General features: G+C 49.1%; 6 protein-coding genes across 6 annotated transcripts; 5 read left to right on the forward strand and 1 right to left on the reverse strand.

The window, feature by feature from the left end:
- Window positions 1–1,732: 1,732 nt before the first annotated feature.
- L3040_001348 (uncharacterized protein) lies at window positions 1,733–3,972 on the forward strand (the record flags this gene model as incomplete). Its single annotated transcript, XM_007292902.2, has 5 exons — window positions 1,733–1,950; window positions 2,138–2,234; window positions 2,353–2,454; window positions 2,607–2,910; window positions 2,963–3,972. 5 exons carry the CDS (start codon window positions 1,733–1,735, stop codon window positions 3,970–3,972), a joined length of 1,731 nt encoding a protein of 576 aa, XP_007292964.2.
- A 2,538-nt stretch (window positions 3,973–6,510) lies between these two features.
- L3040_001349 (uncharacterized protein) lies at window positions 6,511–8,530 on the reverse strand (the record flags this gene model as incomplete). Its single annotated transcript, XM_007292903.1, has 3 exons — window positions 6,511–7,431; window positions 7,482–8,341; window positions 8,395–8,530. 3 exons carry the CDS (start codon window positions 8,528–8,530, stop codon window positions 6,511–6,513), a joined length of 1,917 nt encoding a protein of 638 aa, XP_007292965.1.
- A 332-nt stretch (window positions 8,531–8,862) lies between these two features.
- L3040_001350 (uncharacterized protein) lies at window positions 8,863–9,736 on the forward strand (the record flags this gene model as incomplete). Its single annotated transcript, XM_066156709.1, has 2 exons — window positions 8,863–9,159; window positions 9,212–9,736. 2 exons carry the CDS (start codon window positions 8,863–8,865, stop codon window positions 9,734–9,736), a joined length of 822 nt encoding a protein of 273 aa, XP_066012736.1.
- A 643-nt stretch (window positions 9,737–10,379) lies between these two features.
- L3040_001351 (uncharacterized protein) lies at window positions 10,380–12,273 on the forward strand (the record flags this gene model as incomplete). The annotated part of the gene is made up of 4 exons (XM_007292904.2): window positions 10,380–10,540; window positions 10,651–10,891; window positions 11,033–11,170; window positions 11,221–12,273. 4 exons carry the CDS (start codon window positions 10,380–10,382, stop codon window positions 12,271–12,273), a joined length of 1,593 nt encoding a protein of 530 aa, XP_007292966.2.
- Window positions 12,274–13,413: 1,140 nt separating this feature from the next.
- L3040_001352 (uncharacterized protein) lies at window positions 13,414–14,170 on the forward strand (the record flags this gene model as incomplete). Its single annotated transcript, XM_066156710.1, has 3 exons — window positions 13,414–13,530; window positions 13,586–13,673; window positions 13,728–14,170. 3 exons carry the CDS (start codon window positions 13,414–13,416, stop codon window positions 14,168–14,170), a joined length of 648 nt encoding a protein of 215 aa, XP_066012737.1.
- A 716-nt stretch (window positions 14,171–14,886) lies between these two features.
- L3040_001353 (uncharacterized protein) lies at window positions 14,887–17,904 on the forward strand (the record flags this gene model as incomplete). Its single annotated transcript, XM_007292905.2, has 4 exons — window positions 14,887–15,254; window positions 15,312–15,423; window positions 15,473–17,335; window positions 17,407–17,904. The coding sequence occupies 4 exons, from the start codon at window positions 14,887–14,889 to the stop codon at window positions 17,902–17,904; spliced, it is 2,841 nt and encodes a 946-aa protein (XP_007292967.2).
- Between the last annotated feature and the right edge of the window lie 42 nt (window positions 17,905–17,946).

Here is a 17,946-nt window from a genome sequence, read left to right on the forward strand (position 1 = left end):
ATAATGCAACGAGCAATGATATTAGAAGATAGATGCACGAAGTGGCACAATCGAGCTCTACTTAATTATCAACTTTGTAAATATAAAGCTATTGATGAATGCAGCCAATATCGTAAGATATAGCTTTTTTCAATCGGAAACAAGTGAAATGGGGTGATACTTGCTTGGACTAGGACACTTGCTTGGACTGACTGTGACCGAGTGCCCGCGGGTTCACAGTCAGCGCACTGACTATTAGTTACCAAATGGATATGTTGAATTTTTTTCCCGTCATTTTCCGCGTTTCGCGATTTAAATTGAGCTTGAAGTTTAATAAAATTAACTAGTCAAGGTTTGAGGGTTGAAGAAAAACTAGAGCCGAGTGGCATCATAGTAGGTAGTTCTAAACGTGATTTGATAGGAAGTGAAAAGACCTTCGGAATAGCGCTTAAAAGAGTTATCAATCGGGCCCTGAGGCGATTTGGATTCGCTGAGATCAAATTCCAGGGCTTTGGCAGGCCCATTTCGCATTTCCATCATACGAAGTAGTTTGATAAGAAGTTCGGCTCAATCGGAGATCCCGTATGCGAAATTGATACAGACTCCTGGCGCGTTGGCCAGCACATTCTTTCGCGTAGCATCCTGATATCTGATACTTCTTTGCCAGAGGGCGCGTAGGATGGTACGGACGGCTTTATCTATACCAATATTAGCACATCGCCCCGTTTCCTTTGCCGCGGCGCCCTCGCACCCAATCTCTTCGATAAGGGATACCGAAAAGATTTATAAAGCTGGCGATAGATCCACGGAAGGATTGGCGAAGCTTATAATGGAATCAAGATTACAGGAGCGGACCCGGCCACCACGTCACGTTGGGCTTCCTTCTCCAGAGAGCGTCAGTCTCGGTCGCGAATTCTAAGCGGCTAAGCGTACCTACCGACTACCCCGAGTTCGATAGGAAGTCGGTATCGCATTTGGATAAGCAAACTCTAAAGCGGCCAAACCTAATCCAGATCGTAGGTCGCTATCTAGTGTCTCGTCGACGAGATCCTACAACGATAACGAGCAAAACATCGGAGGATTTTCATTATTCGTCGATAAGATCACTATTATCCATGTGGGGCCTTGATACTGATCGACATGATGATTTGCGTGAAAAACTGGATATTGGGGTAATAGTGAGGAGGGGTGGGGGGTGTGGGGGGTTGGGGTGGGTTGGGGTGGGTTGGGGTGGGCGGAGTGGGCCGCGGAGTGGGGCCGGTTGCTGAGGGGATTGCAAAACACTACTAATAAGCAATCAGCGAAGTCCAGGGCCCAGCAGTCTTTATCTTTGACCCACTGGAGTGGCCCGCTTCCGACATCTTGGCAATCATCTTGGCCACAGATAAGAGTTGCTGGGCGGTGTGGCTGAACCAAGATCGAGGGGTCCATGGTGTCCCGAATTAGAAGGTATCGGCTCCTTCGAAGGCTGAACACCGACAATCAGTGACGGATTAGAATGCGAGGAAGGCACGAAGGAAGGGAAGGGCTGACTGGGCTAGCTGACTGACTGACTGGTCTCTCGCTTCTTTCTTACCGAGTACTTCTTCGTCTCTCCTCCCTGCTCTTCCATCTCTCCCTCCCTTCTCCTCCTCCCCAGCTCGACCTCCCCCCCCCATTTATCGAGTCTGTCTCTGGAGTGAATCTCGTCGACCGACGACCGACGACCGACGACCGACCGACCGACCGACCGACCGACCGAGAAATGGCAAACATGATGAACATGGGTGCGGATGACCACGCCTCCGACCGTGGCTCTACCGAGAGGAAGGCCGGCAAGCACACCTACGATACTCAGGTCGATGTCGACGCAAACAACCAGGAACTCGATGAGAACGACGACACCCACCATCTCCACCGTAACTTGAGCTCGCGCCAGATCACCATGATAGCCATTGGCGGTGCCATCGGCACCGGTCTCATCATTGGCACGTGAGTGCCATTATGTTCACGTTCAATTTGAATTTCATTTATTCTTTTATTATTTACTCACAGATTTATTGTCGACTTGAACTTTTGCATTCTTTCAATTTTTTCAGAGCGAGCGAGCGCTCTTGATTTCCAAATGAAATCTCCAAATCAGCTTCAAGCCTCCTAACAATTCATATCTATCATCTAGTGGAAAGGCTCTCGTTCAGTCCGGCCCGGCACCGATGTTCATCGGATACACTCTCGTCGGATTCCTCTGTTATTTGGTCATGGCGGCATTAGGAGAGGTATGTATGGAACCAACGTCCGATGGATCCATGAGAGGCAACGGTTACCCCCGCACGCACGGCAGCAGCATGGCCGACCGATGGTCAATTGATGCTAACAGATGGACCAATGCAATAGATGGCAGCATGGCTTCCTCTGCCTTCTGGTTTCACCGGCTATGCTACTCGCTTCGTCGATCCAGCCCTTGGATTCTGTCTTGGTTGGAATTACTGGTTCAAGGTTCGTGCGGTCACTTCAAATATATCTATCTATCCGATCGATATGTCAACTGAGCCCGGCACGCCTGGCCAAGTCTGCGTGTGGCAGGCACGGTGCCCCCCTCGTCTGGGCCTGGGCTTGTCTCATGGAAACGATAACTGACCTTCTGGCAGTACATCATCGTCACACCAAACAATCTTACTGCGGCATCACTTGTCGTCCAGTATTGGATCGCACGTGACACGGTCAATCCCGGGGTCTTCATTGCTGTCTTCATGGTGGCAATTATGATCATGAACTATGTCGGTGTCAGGTTTTTTGGAGAGATCGAATTCTGGCTGTCCTCAATCAAGGTCCTTGTTATCTTGGGCTTGATTATCCTCAGTTTGATTCTCGCCTGTGGTGGTGGACCCGAAGGAGAAGCAACTGGATTTAGGTACTGGAAGGATCCAGGGGCTTTCCATCCATACATCCTGGGTACGTGGAATCACAGGCCGTTTATCTCGAGGAAACGCTGACCGGTATGCAGAGGGTGCCGCCGGAAGATTCTTGGCTGTTTGGGCGACCTTTACCACCGCGGTTTTCGCCTACCTCGGAACCGAGCTTGTCGGTGTCACTGTCGGTGAAGCAGCGAATCCGCGCAAAGTCATCCCCCGCGCCATCAAGTTAACCTTCTACCGGATCCTGCTGTTCTACGTTGTCCTCATCCTCCTTCTCGGAATGATTGTCCCATACAACTCGCCGGAATTGGCGAGCGCAATCAATAACGGTGGCAACACGGCAACTGCATCTCCCTTTGTCGTTGCCATCAAGCTGGCCAGTATCCCAACACTTCCGGGGGTCTTCAATGCCTGTCTTCTAATCTTTGTCTTCTCGGCGGCCAACTCCGATCTCTACATTGCCTCTAGAACGCTCTACGGTCTAGCCCACGAAGGAAAAGCACCCTTGCTCTTCACCAGGACCGATTCACGCGGTGTGCCAATCTATGCCCTGGCTCTCTCCAGCGCCTTCTGCCTCTTGGCCTTCCTCGGTATCAACACGGAATCTTACACCGTCTTCAGCTACTTCGTCAACCTCGTGACCATGTTCGGTCTGCTCACCTGGATCTCCATCCTCATCTGCCACATCTGCTTCGTCAACGCCCGCATTGCCCAGAACATCCCCGACACTGCCTTAGCCTTCGTCGCTCCCTTCGGACGCTGGGGCTCCTACGGCGCTCTTGGCTTTTCCCTCCTGATCGCCTTTTTCAAAGGCTTCGCTCTGTTCTGCCACAAGACGCTCCACCCCGGAAAAGGCTTCGACACCCGCACCTTCGTCACCACGTACCTGGGAATTCCGCTCTATATTATGATGTTCTTCGGCTGGAAGTACTATTTTGGAACCACGCTCATCCCGTCTGCTGAGGTAGATCTGTTCACTGGAAAGGCCCGAATCGACCGTGAGGAGCAGGAATTCCTCGCTGCTGAGATGGAGAAGAATGGTCAACCGGAAACCACGAGGGCGAAGATCTACCGCTACACTGTGGGGTGGGCTTTCTAGATCATGAGAGAATGTGCTGGGGGAGGCTGCCATCTAGGTTGTTTTATATTACCAATTTTCAAAGACAATTACGATATAAAAGCCGGGCGTACAGAGGCCTACTTACCAATTCGGAAATGTTGTCTTGGACAGGGTTTATATCATGGTATATCTCTCCGCGTCTTTTCAATCTTGATACTAGTCCAAACTTGAACGGTCGCCTAACACCTCGGTTGCTATTGACTGTCGACACCACCTTTTCACTTATGACTAGCCGACCTCAGCTTTTCCTTATCTGCCACCCATGATTTAGAAACAAGATAACATTTACTATTATATCCATCCGCACACGAGCAATCAAACTAGACGATTCACGCAGATGCTACTTACCTACTACGTTCTATGACTAACCGCATCGGGCTCTGCAGCTAGCTAGCTTCTCCCCCCTCGCCCCCTTTCTCTTTTCTCTTCTCTATCAGGCCCATTCACGAATCAATCAATCACATATATCCGTCGCAAGTCCATATAAGCTTACACGCCCCGACGACGCCTTTAGTTAACTTTACATATGTACAGCAGCTCTGCTCTGCTCCGCCTTTTTGGGGGTGGGGGGGGCTTTGCTTTGCATTCCCAATACGTCAACCAACACCTTGGACGCGCCTCTCCCTGTATTTAGGGCCCAGCAGCTGCCTGCTCATGCGCTACTAGGTACCTACCTACCTAGCTCGCTCGCTCGCTACTAGCAAATAACACGGAATTCGGACTCAGAGAATCTTCATTGCCGTCGCCAAATTCGAGTGTGCAGGTACAGTCAGTCAGTCACCTCTAACTGCTAACTGCTCATGCATGAGAGAATTTGTATTGTCGCCCCAGAACTCTTTTACAATTTGACAACTTCCAACTTTCTACGACCATAACAAGCTTTGAAAAGGGGCACCTCCCAAGTCGTAAACCTTCATGACAAGAAAAAGCTTACAACTACGAGACGATCCCCCTTTGTGTTCCCATGATTGCACAGAGTCGATCCATGCCAGTAACACGACGTAGGTACAGACCGATTTGGCTCTTCCGCTGCACTTTAGAAGGAAGGTCTTGATGGAAGGAGCGACTTCGGCTTTTTTTATCTCTCTCTCGTATCTAGCTGGGTTTTATCAAGTGAGGCAGATTTAAGCTGGACGGTTTCCATCAGACTGCTTTTCCGAAGAAAGAGTTGATAAACACCGGCTAATGTTGATGTTTTTTTTTCCCCCTCGAAGTGTCGGTGACCGATATCATTTGGTTCTGGTGCGAAAAAAAAAAAAAGAAGTAGGTTTATGCATGGGCAGTTAGTTGCCTAGTACTGTAGGTAGGTAGGTAGTAGGTAGTAGGTAGTAGGTACATGCGCACGCGTGCTCTTGTTGCCATTCTGCTCCGCTGCTTACTACCTATTGCTATAGCAGATGGAGATTTGGGAAGACGGAAATTGGGAAGGGGAGATGAGAGGGAAAAGAGAAAAAAAAAAGGCGGGGGGAGGGGGAGGGACTGTGTTGTTCATTTTGGTATGTATCATATATAATATGGTGTATACGTATAGGGATGCTGCTTGCTGTCGGAAGTTGAGGGATGCTCAGTTGATGGAGGGTTTATTGTATTTATATATATATATATATGTGTGTGTGTGTGTGTGTGTGTGTGGCGACCAGACTTGGAACGCTGTTGGAGAGTTATGTATATATAGAGAGAGAGAGAGAGATGGGCTGTTGAGGATTTAGATAGATAGATAGATGAATGGATGGATAGGTGGATAGAGAGACGTAAGAGAGGAAGGGAGTGAGGGAGAGATGGATGTAATGGTAATGGATGGATGGATGTCAGTGACCGCACTTTTTAATTCAATAACATTTCAGTATATAGATAGACAGCTGCTCTAGGAATGAGTCGAATCAACTTGTTTGCTGGGTGAGTAGTTGGGAAGGGGGGGGGGGGGGGGGGGGGGGGATTGAAAAGTGACGGGAGGAAGGAAGAGCAGGGAGGGTATACATATCCACAAGTATATCTGTACATTCGATAACTTTCGTTCCACCAAAGGCCTTTTTTCTTTTGGTCAGTCCGGTCTCACCTCCCTTATCCCAGATTTGTATCGGAATTGGGATTAGAACTGGAATCGGAATTGGAATTTGTTTTTCTTTTTCGTTCAGGATAGAAAGCTAGCAGAAGATGAGTCTCGAATCTCCTCTGCGCAGTGAGCATTGCGTGCGCATTTGTAATTGAAAACTTTTGCGTTTTCTATTGTGAGGCAGGGCTGGTCTGGGTTGAAATCGGCCGAGCTTGCCTTCCTTCATCCAGGAATTGCGAGTGAGTGGACGGGAGACTCGGTTTGCCTCTGAGGAAATCGAAAATAAAGAGCTGTTGAATGTTTTTCCTTTCCCGAGATATTGACGACTCGAGGTTGGGATGAGACTTGACCACGCGACCGAGGAATTTTGAGGTGTAGCTGCATTGGCGGGCGGATATTGCACATGCTAGAGGGGGAGTAAGTTTCGTAGGAGCAACATTCACTTTCATTATGAGTACTCTACTTCATATCGTCACCATCTCAGGCTTCTCAGGAGCAGGAGTCGCCGCCTGTATTGCCATCCTCAATTCGTTCTGGCTCAGTCCCAGATCACTGCTGTAATCTCCAAACGCAATTACCAACTCGTTCAGGCCGGTCTTCAACGCAGCCAGAACAATATCCACCTCTGGGCTCTCTCGCTTCTTTTCAATGTCCGTCCAATGGAAGCCCAAATTCGCCTTGAAAGCCTCCAATCTCGTTACCGTAGATGTGAGAGTTCTGATGATAAGGCTAACGTCTCGCTGAACATTGCCGAATTTGTCCTCCTTCAGACTGCACACTGAAAATCGGGTTACAGCGTCGATGGCATCGACAATGATTCCAATGTCACCGAAGGGTTCGCCCAGTACCACAGCTGAGATCTTCCTTCTGTACTCCTGTCGGAAGGGTACGCCTACTTGAGTCTTCAAGATTCTGAGCGCCAACTCCTTGAACATTCCACTGAAACTTGCCCGACCGGGCCCCTCCTCTTTTGGTATCAAGACTTTCTCCGCGATTGCTAACGCCTTCTTGGCCTTTGCACTGGCAGAGCCAGGCGGTGATTGTCCTTGACTTCTCGCATAATCCTTGATTTTCCCAGCAGCCGACGAGCCCCTTGATCTGGTGAAAAGATCACCCGGCTCTTTCAGGCCATCTCTTGGTGGCTGAGAAAGTCGGGGTAGGCCTGGAGTAAGAGGCTCTGGGGTTATGCAAGGATCAGGTGGAGCGTCGCTTGAAGGTCGTTCGTAGTTAGCGATGCGTATCTCGATTCCATTGATAACTCCAAGGCAGGCATCGAGTATTTGCGACCATGTAGATCCACCTGCTCGGTCAATATCTTCATATATTGCCTTTCGGCGGCCCTCGAAACGATGTGCTATGTAAACAAGTTCCCAGAATGCAAATGCCTAGATAGATGTGAGCAAGGATTCGATAATCATATCAGTAAGTTGCTCACTCTAGTTTGCAACTTCTTGCCCTTCAAGCCAGTCAGCAAGCTGCCGTTGGGGTCACGAGACTCGTATGTGATAGGTCTATCGTGTTTGAGTGGTTCTTGCGCTACGTAAATGGAAAAGGCAGCATTACCGACTTCCCAGAGCATGACAAGGAGAAAGCCCGATGTGAAGGTGTTCTTCAACAAGCTTAGATGGAAAGGCCGAGTGGTTGGAAGCGAGCTCGATCTGGGCAGGTTGTAATAAGTCCGGACGATGGTTCGCCCAAACTGCCAACCAATTCTTCGAAAGGAAGGTAGGAAGCCGAGATCTAAGGAATAGACGATTGGAGACAGAAGTGTCAGAGCGAAAGAACGCTTAACAGCGGTGGCAGTGATTGACGGAAGCTTGGCCCTCAACCGAGCAGCCTCCGGGACAATGATCTTTTGCTGCTCTCCATTCATCTCCACGTGGTTGGTCTTCGTAGCAGGCATATCGATTCGGTCATAGTCGTACCAGAGGTGGAAACCAGCTTGAACAAATCCAAGAAACATGAGGGAAAAGGTGAGGTAAATCGGCTTCTCGTTCAAAGCCTGACGATCTGTTCTTTGTATTGTTTTGGCCCTGGATAGATCTTTGTCCATAGATGCCGACCAAATATAGATCTCGCTGAAGAGCCATGCCGAAAACACGTACCACCCCACGGTCTGCAGGACCTGAGACCGAGCCCTCGTGATATACCTCACAAAGGTATTGAATGCTGAATATGATGTACGTATCCCAACATGAAGCTGGCCGACTCGTAGAATGAAGATGGAGAAGGAAGGTACGAATAGAAGACCACTTCGGATGCCGGCTCTCCCAAACGGAAACCAGGTCCAGAAATCTGCGGCAGTCAGATAAGATACAATATGATGCGCGCTTCGAACTAAAACTAACATGAGTTTTTTTCTCCAATTAGGACGGCCTCGATATAGCAAAGCGCGAACAGCATGGTGGTGGCCAGCGCGAACCTTTTGTGCAAGGCTGGCGTCAGGAAATCCTTGTACGGACGAATTCGAATTGCGGGCGGCATGATGGATGATCGAAGGCCGTAGATGGGCTGGAAGGAATGTGATAATTGCGCGTTATTCCATTGAGATTCTCAGATCATGATCTGGTGGTGGTGGTGGTGGAGAAAGGGTTGTAGTCTGAATGTTGACTTCGGTTGCCTCACAACAAAATAAAACAGAACAGAAGCAGGCAGAGCAGAAGCCTCGCCGCCAAGCAAACCAAGGCGGCAACCAAATAGTGGGCCTGCATCATAAGTACTGTCTGTACCTCTCTCCCCACCCTCCACCCAACATAACTCAGGTACACAAACACCAACTCATAACATTCGCTGAATTCGCATCGACAGTCTTCAAAATGTCCTTCGATCAGTTATCGTCCTTAGAATCGCAGCCAACGACGACACGCAGGCAGGATGATCCGCAATACTCGGACGATCCCGAGTTCCAGCGCTTGTCGCATGACCTCATGACGAAGTTATTTACTTTGACGGGCAACATTTCGAGGCTTTCGAATGAGGTGGCATTGTTGGGCACACGGAGAGATACAGAGCGGGTTCGCGAAAGGGTGCATGACCTGCTGGAAGAAACCAAGGATACCTTCAAAGAAGTTGGCGAGGGCGTGAAGACGATACAGTCATGGGAGGATGTCAGCGTCAGTGGATAGCCAGCCAGGTTATGTATGCTGTAAGCTAACGCTCTTGAAGCCTTCGCAAAAATACACGCAGCAAAAGCTGGCCCGCGAGTTCCAAAACAACCTCCGAGAATTTCAAACCGTGCAGCGACAAGCACTTGAGAAACAACGATCTTCTGCTTCAGCAGCCAGGACTGCACTAGACGAGCAGCAATCACCAGCAGCGGATGGAAGCCAGCAATTTGGACAGCAGCAACAGCAATCTCAAGAAGTGCTGAGATTAGCGTCGCAGGATGAAGTCGACTTCCAAGATTCCTTGATTGTGGAGCGAGAGGCAGAGATCAGGAATATCGAGCAGGGCGTCACCGAGTTGAATGAGCTGTTCCGAGATGTTGCACACATCGTCAATGAGCAAGGGGAGCTTTTGGACAACATCCATGAGAATGTGGAGAACACAAGGTCAGATACGAGGGGGGCTGATCTGGAGTTGAGAAGCGCGGCGAGATACCAACGGAATGCTCGATCAAAAGCTTGCTGTCTATTGCTGATATTAGCTGTCATTTTGACGGTAGTCATTCTGGCTGCAACGATGGGATAGATGGAGGTGTTGAGGGTGTATAGTAATCATGCGTGGAGGAGTCTGGCGTTGCGTTTCCAAGCAAGCACACCAAGCTATGTTAATCAGGTACTGCATTTGAGCGTTTTCAGGCGGAAGAAGCTATGTACCGGTATGGTCCAAGAGAGACAGGAAGTGTCGATTATTTTATCGAATCCCACTTCATTGCACCAGAGTCGCGTTACTGAATCTCCACCTGGTGCACCACCTTGCGTGAGGATTCTCCGACAATACTGAATACGGATCGGATCCTAGTTTTTCATTGCCTTCCCGTTGCATCGCAGGTACTTGCAGACAGAGTTTGCTCCTAGTAGAGTCGGTAGTGAATGCAGGCTCAGAAGTCTTGCTTAAGGTAGCTTTGACATTCTTGATCCCCTCGGTGCTCCCTGAACCTGGATAATTTTATCTGAAAGCCGAGCAAGCCGAGCAAGCCGTTGCTGCGTTCCCTCAAACATGCTCGTGATGCCAATAGGTGGGTCATCCGTAATTGTCTGGACCCCGAAATTGCTCCAGCCGAGCTTGGTTGTTTCCGTAGGCACTTCTTTATAGACTCGGGCTTCTACTTTGGAATTCTCATTGTACCACTATAATCAAAGGGCAGAGTTTGCTTGCATTTGTTACCGAAATGGTCTCATCAGCTGCGTTAACAGCTTCGGCCGCGCTGAAGTCGCGCGTCAAGAGACCGTCGCTGCTCAGCAAGCTTGCCCACCCGGAGGATCTGATCAAACACTTCCCCAATGGTGCGTATATTGGATGGTCTGGGTTCACTGGCGTGGGATACCCAAAGTACGTTTCAATTGACTTGATTCCTTAAATTCCTCGAGAGCTGTTGCAGTCCCTGTTACCGTCGGCATCTTCGAACCCCTCCATATTCTGTTTACTGAATCTGGCAATAGGAAAATCCCTACGATGCTTGCGGACCACGTCGAGAAGAACGATCTACAGGGCAAGCTCAGGTACTCCCTCTTTGTAGGTGCTAGTTCTGGAGCCGAGACCGAAAACAGATGGGCAGCGTTGAACATGATTGAGAGGCGGGCTCCGCATCAGGTCGGAAAGGAGATTGCGAAGGGAATAAATAACGGCAAAATCAACTTCTTTGACAAACATCTGTCAATGTTTCCGGTAGATCTCGTATATGTAAGTTGGAATTCAGGCGGGAGCTAGAAAGAGTTGCGTTGCGGCTCGGCGATTCATGGGTAGTACAGGAGGCAGTTATAAGTGTCTACTATGGGTTCAGATATTCAGAAACTGAGTACATGTACTAAACGGAGGTTCTAGGGATTTTACACCAAAGACAAGCCAAACAATAAGCTGGATGTTGTCGTAGTTGAAGCCTCAGAAGTACTCGAGGATGGTGGCATTGTGCCTGGTGCTTCTGTCGGAGCGTCTCCCGAGCTCATCCAAATGGCAGACAAGGTCAGTTTGTAAGATTATTTGCGTTGGAACACTACTCATGAAGTCGCTAGATCATCATCGAAGTCAACACAGCAATCCCGCCCATGGAGGGTCTACACGATATTACCTTGACCCAATTGCCTCCTCACCGAAAGCCATACTTGATCATGGCCCCCGAGGATCGGATTGGATCAACATCTATTCCTATCGACCCCGACAAGGTTGTTGCGATCATCGAATCGGACTACCAAGACCAAACCGCACCAAACACTCCCGCCGATGCTACCTCTGCAGCAATTGCAAGGCATCTGATCGAGTTCCTTGAATACGAGGTTGCCCATGGCCGTCTCCCAAAGAACCTTCTCCCTCTCCAGTCAGGTATCGGTAACATCGCCAACGCCGTCATTGGTGGACTTGCTGAATCAAAGTTCGAGCATCTCAAGGTCTGGACCGAGGTCTTGCAAGACACGTTCTTGGACCTGTTCGATTCCAAAAAGCTAGACTTTGCAACAGCAACCTCCATACGCTTCTCTCCCGACGGATTCAAGCGTTTCTACAATAATTGGGACAACTACCATGACAAACTCCTTCTGCGATCTCAACAAGTCTCCAACTCCCCAGAAATCATTCGGCGACTGGGTGTGATCGGAATGAACACACCCGTCGAAGTTGACATTTACGCCCATGCTAACTCGACCTGTGTAATGGGATCGCGAATGTTGAACGGTCTCGGCGGATCTGCTGATTTCCTTCGCTCCGCTAAGTACAGCATCATGCACACACCTTCCACTCGGCCTTCCAAGGCGGATCCTCATGGCGTGAGCTGCATCGTGCCAATGTGCACTCACGTCGATCAGACCGAGCACGACCTTGACGTTGTTGTCACCGAGCAAGGATTAGCTGATGTCCGAGGATTGAGTCCTAGAGAGAGAGCAAAGGTCATTATCGAGAAGTGTGCGCATCCAGAATATAAGCCTATCCTGGAGGATTACTTCAAGAAGGCGGAGTTTGAGTGCATGAAGAGAGGATGGGGACATGAGCCACACTTGCTATGGAACAGCTTCGACATGCACAAGGCGTTGGACCTGGAGGGAAGCATGAAGAAGATCAAGACCTGGGGTTGAATAGAAATATGTTGACGCACTGTTGAAAAATGTATAGGTAGTGAAGCGGAACGTATATCAGGGGGTGATTTTTTTTGGCATAGCCAAAGAATAATAATCGCCCGAGATCGGGAAATAGGAAGATTACAGCAGAACCCATTCGTCTACTTGAGCAGTCGCTACTGAGATCCTTATCCTCGGTTTCTTAAGACATGTGCTTAGGGCCCCTTTGGTCCAGCGTAACTATCGTGGTTTTGCTAAAATCGTATAGCGAAAATCGGTTTTAAATATAGTGATTTTCGCAATAACAATATCGTGGGAACCCTGCGGAGTAGGTGGCTGTTTGGTCGAGAGCATTCTGAGTATTGTATTATACAAGATCAATAAAAACAGCCTTGTTATGTTCATGCAAACTTCCTCGTATTCAAACAAGTAATACTATCAAAAGTGTCTTAGAGCCAAGAGGAGAATGAGGGGAGTTTATCCTTGAATAAAACCATCTGTCTAACAGAGTCTACCTTGATCAGCACATAGTTAGCGAGGAAACCTGAAAATGGGTTTTGAAACTGGGTCCCGACCAGCTTTCATCGTACGTGTGATTTTGTTGAGGGTGGCTGATGTTGCCAATACCATGCTGGACTCTCATAAGTGCGCATCTCTCTAATCTTCAACGCTCGGCTACTATTTGGGTGGCCCGGATTGTCACCTCATTCGGTTGATTGTGGGACTTGACCTCGCAACTTTAGGGGCCAAGGTACACACCTCTTTGCTGTTACCCCTGATGTCGCCCTTGTGCCACGCACAAAATAAACAGGCGAAGCGAGGTCAAGGTAAGATAAAGCGGCTGATCTTTTTAAATTACCATACTATGAATAGTTTATAGTATACCCAAGATGATCTTCGAAGTAGTAACAAAAAGACAAATGGAAGAGTCAGTGCGCTGATTATTATTAGCTGCACGATTATTTATAGCCGACTTAGAGATTTCGAATTCGAGTTCAAAAAGAGATATATCTTTCTTGCCCCTGCTTCGGATTCAATTCGTCATCGTCTTGATCCATTATCTTCTTAATCCATCATTTTCTTAATCCAACTTCTTCTTCTTTTCCAAGCTTCCTCCCTTTCGTTTGCTCGCACTATTAAAAGACTTATACAAACACGATGCTACGATCGAAGTCTATTTTCGCGATCTTGCTAGCCTCGAGCCTTCTCTTTAGTAGAGCTCAAGGATTTTGGTGGCGCCAAAAAATAGTCATCGGCTATGCAGCACTTTCCGAAGTAAGTTTCACTCGATTAATGTAGCATAAGCTTATACTAATTACGCGAATTATAGGATGAGGCTACGCGGATCAATGAAGACAACAAGCTACATGTACCTGATGAGTCCTCACAGGATCAATTAGGAAGTGGCTTTTATATGGGTGAGTAGATTTAATAGATCGTTACTTATTACGCGGAGCTAATAATCTGAATAGTCAACGAACCTGGTAACTGGCCGAGTGAAGCAGGGCTTTGGTATTGTGCTATCAAAGCAAGACGAAGGAGGATAAAACGTGCTAGCAAAGTCTACGTCCCGAGGTCGTATGAAAAACTGACCTCGAATGGTGTTGAGCAACAACCCTTATGGTTCCAAGACGAAAAAATCATCGGGGAGTACATCCAGTCACATGCATTGATGTCAGATCCCGAGAAAGCACTGCGTTTCTCACGAATTATGAATCTCAAGAAGCGGCAGCTGCAAATGGTTATTCCAACGAAAGCGGTAGAGGATAATAAGTTGGATTTATGGGCCAAATGCTTTGAATCAGAAGAAAAGCTGAAGAGGTTTTCGAAGGGTGTAATTGATTGGGAAGGTTGGACGATTAGAGGAGAGAGAGATAGGTCACAAACGGGCTTGCCTAATGGGGTGGTAAGGTAAGCACCATCAGAAGGGAGTGACTCGTCACTTATATATTAATAAATAATCATGTACTACCGTACCGGTACTATCTGCTGCTTCAGGAACACAATGTATCCTTCCTTACCCCGTTTACGACACAGACACTAGTACCGGTCATAGGTATGTGCCCTTGAACCCTCACCCTCACCCTCGCCCTCACCCTGAGATGCGAGGGTCGGTGATTTGGCCCCGAGGATACCGTGGATACGTCCGTAAGGTAGAGAGAGGAGCGAGAGGAGCGAGAGGAGAGAGAAGAGAGAGAGGAGAGAGAGAGGAGAGAGAGGTACCGGTACCTTGCATTCCTTGAGTCGGTGCGCCAAGATCTACGGAGAAGCGAGAAGCGACAATCCATCGCTCTCAGGTATTCTTAAGGTTTGGCGACCAGACCTCCGACCTCCCCAACCTCCAACCTCCAACCTCCAACCTCCAACCTCCAACCTCCAACCTCCAACCTCCAACCTCCATCCTCCAACCTCCATGTGCGACATGGGCATACCGGCGATGCGCCCGATCTCTGTCCATAGCTGCACTGAACCTCACCTCCCACTCGATCTGTTTCTCCACAGACGGCGCGCAAGCGCAACATCGGCTCACGTTGCTTTCCACGGCCTCAAGGTTGAAACAGTGTCTGCCCGGCCGAGCGGGCAAGCACAAACAAATAAAACCAATACCACGGCCTGGTGGAAGCAGCAGAGATGGACAGACCCTCTGGACCATTGGGCGCAGCGACGCAGCCAAGTGGGAGATCGATGGCCGAGAATGGCATGCAGAGGCCAGCGGCTTTCGCTGGTGTGAGCACCACGGTCCGAAAAATCCCGCCCAACTTACGACCTTCAGCTTCGAACTCCTCGCTGTCGACTCAAACCCCTATCTCTGCGAAGCAAGTCGTCGCACTGGCACAAGAGGCAATGAAGAATGCTGTTGAGGAGAACCGAACCAAGGCTGCGGAGGCCAGTGAGGTTAGCAACGAGTTGAAGCCAGGAGTTACGATCGATCTGAGCCACAAGCAAATCCAGAATTTCCCTGAGGAGGTCGTGGATATTATCAAGACTGAGCTGGAGAGGTATGTTCTCTATCTTGTCCTGCTCCCTTGCATAACACTAGCTGACGCGTGTCTTAGGCTTGCCTTGTCACATAATATGATATCCACGCTCCCCTCAGGATTCTCGGAATGTACCTCTCTACGATACTTGAATGTTCGCAACAACTTTATACGAGAGTTTCCTCAATCTGTATGTTGGTAAAGCTGTGGAAGTCTTGTTTGCACTAACAAGCTTGCAGATATGCCAGTTGACTTCTCTCGAAATTCTGGATCTCGGCAGAAACAAGCTCAAGATTCTCCCACTCGAACTGTCCAAACTGACTTCACTTAAAGTGTTGTCTGTCCAAAAGAACAGAATCGAAGTCCTGCCCTTTTGCCTCGCAGATATGGCGTCTCTACAAGTTCTCAAACTCGACGGCAACCCTGTTAGATTCCCACCCAAGGAGATCTTGCAGCCCCAAGCTACAACGCCGCCAAATGGAGGATTTCAGGAGAATGAAATGGACGATATTGCTGTTACACTACAAATCAAGAGATTTTTGAAGCAGAAGGTTATATCAGACCGTTCAGAGACAGAGTCCGGTGGAGAAGAGTCTAGTGAGGGAACCGAGACTCCTCGGCCCATGAAGCGTGTCATGAGTGGCAGGTTCCCCATAAAAGTTAACGGTTCCGATGTACCGGATCTGCGATCGCCAGCTCTACCAAGGCCGCCTCCAATTCCCTCTCGCTCACATTACCGGGGGCTGTCACAGCAAAATGCCGCTTTACGGCGACCAGGTTTCCTGCCCCTGACGATTGGTAGCGCTAACGAACGACTTCGCAGCAATAGCGAAAGCTTGCTGCAAGCGAACAGGGACCGCTCTTCGGACCGCTCGAGGAGGATGGGGATCGTGTCAAAGAAATCCGCTGAGTTGGATACTGTGGACGAGACAAAGACTAATCGCTACAGCCACTACAGAGGTCTCAGCCATGGCTCTGCTATGCAAGGTCCTAATGGGGTGAATGGAAAGGTCAATTCTATAGGTCCTTCTAGTCCAGCAGATCCGTCTATTCAAAGACCAACTTACATTCGGCGTCTCTCGAGTCTTCCAGAGCGTAAACGAGAGTCAGTCTCGCCTAATCCTGTTGTCGAGGCCGCTATCAGCATTCTCTATGCGCTATTTCAGGTACATCCGCTCATTCAAAGCCTTCTTGGTGTCACTCGTGATGGTTCGAACAAGCGAACAAGCCTCGAAAGAGTGTTCTACAATGCTACGACCCACGTGGACGAGCTCGATCGACATATTCAAGATTACATGGACTATTCCGAGGACCAGGAAGCCCCGCGCTCTTCCGAAAATGTGCACAGGGCGTGCGTTGCTTGTGTTGGTGCATATGTGCATGTCTGTGGCCTACTCCAGAGAAATGTAGGAACACTCCTCGAGCATGGCGATCCTCGATACATTCGTACACTCCTCCTGCTTGTCTTTGGAAGCACTGCAGAAATTCGCAATGCTGGGGTTGCGTACATGCAGGCCAATCGTCAATCACTGTCTCAAGTTCTGAAAGTGCAGGAGGAATCGCGGTTGAAAAGGTTTCCGCCGAGAGATAAATCTATCACGCCGACACGTGAACGGCCTGGCACGAGTTCAAGAGCGCGTAGTGCGACAGTTGTTCAAAATTCGAACCTCCGGGTCGCCACGGGTGGCCCTACACTACCATTCATGAACGGTACTGGGCGAGCTGCCACAATGACAAATCGGACCCCTCGTTCCGGGGAATCCTTCGCCTCATCGACAGCATCTGGTAGTCGACTGGGCGGCGATTTCACTGAAGAGGACCGTATTTTTGAAAAGATTTTCCTGCGCCTACAGGAATCGTCGGAGATGACCATCAGGGCTTTACCCCATGTCAACGGCCACTTCTACAACGCAATGGAAACCGGGAGTAAACAAAGCAAACCAGACCAGCCCCGAAAATTCTGGCAACATTTGATCAATCGAACAGCTACGGCGTTACAGACTGCTGAAAACCTTAAGTCCCGGCTCTCTCTCATTCGATTGAAGGATCCCGGGATCAGAACTCAAGGCAATTTCTGGGAGCTTTGTAATGCGTTCATCATGGTAGGCTCTTGTATATAAACATATATACATGCACACACTGTCCGATCTTTGGCTAAACTAACACTCGGCAGACTTACACGGATCTTGTCATGAACGTAAAGGAAGCCAAAAGCATTTCCGCCTCGCTACCGACCGATGTTATCATACTTCTTCGACCACTTCAAAAAGCGATCAAGGAAACCAGTCAACTGATACAAACATCGCCCTGGTCTTTCTTGGCGACACCACAGACGAACGGCATGTCTAACGGCTCATATATTTTACCGTCAACGGCGTCACAAGTCCAGCTTCCCATGACGCCCCAAAGTGCTGCACTCGGGCCTGCCGTGCAAGCAACTGTACCCTCCACTCCTCAGAGCGCTTCCTACAACGGCATGTTCAGCGGTAACGTCTTCGAACGAGCTGATCACTTGCTATCTATGAATGGAAGTTCAGTCAGCTCATCACGCAACGGAACCATGACCTCGAGCCTTAGCTCTAGCGACACGATGACATCCGCTTCCAGTATCACCCCCCTGCAATCTTTCGGAAGTCGCTTCAACAATAGTGCCAATAAAATGACCTCCTAACGAACTCCTGTAACAAAAATCTCACGCGTGTTGTGAAATTTC

The sequence above is a fragment of the Drepanopeziza brunnea genome (genome assembly GCF_022702325.1).
Source record: "Drepanopeziza brunnea f. sp. 'multigermtubi' strain 214-2 chromosome Unknown ctg2, whole genome shotgun sequence".
In the NCBI taxonomy this organism is placed as follows: domain Eukaryota; kingdom Fungi; phylum Ascomycota; class Leotiomycetes; order Helotiales; family Drepanopezizaceae; genus Drepanopeziza; species Drepanopeziza brunnea.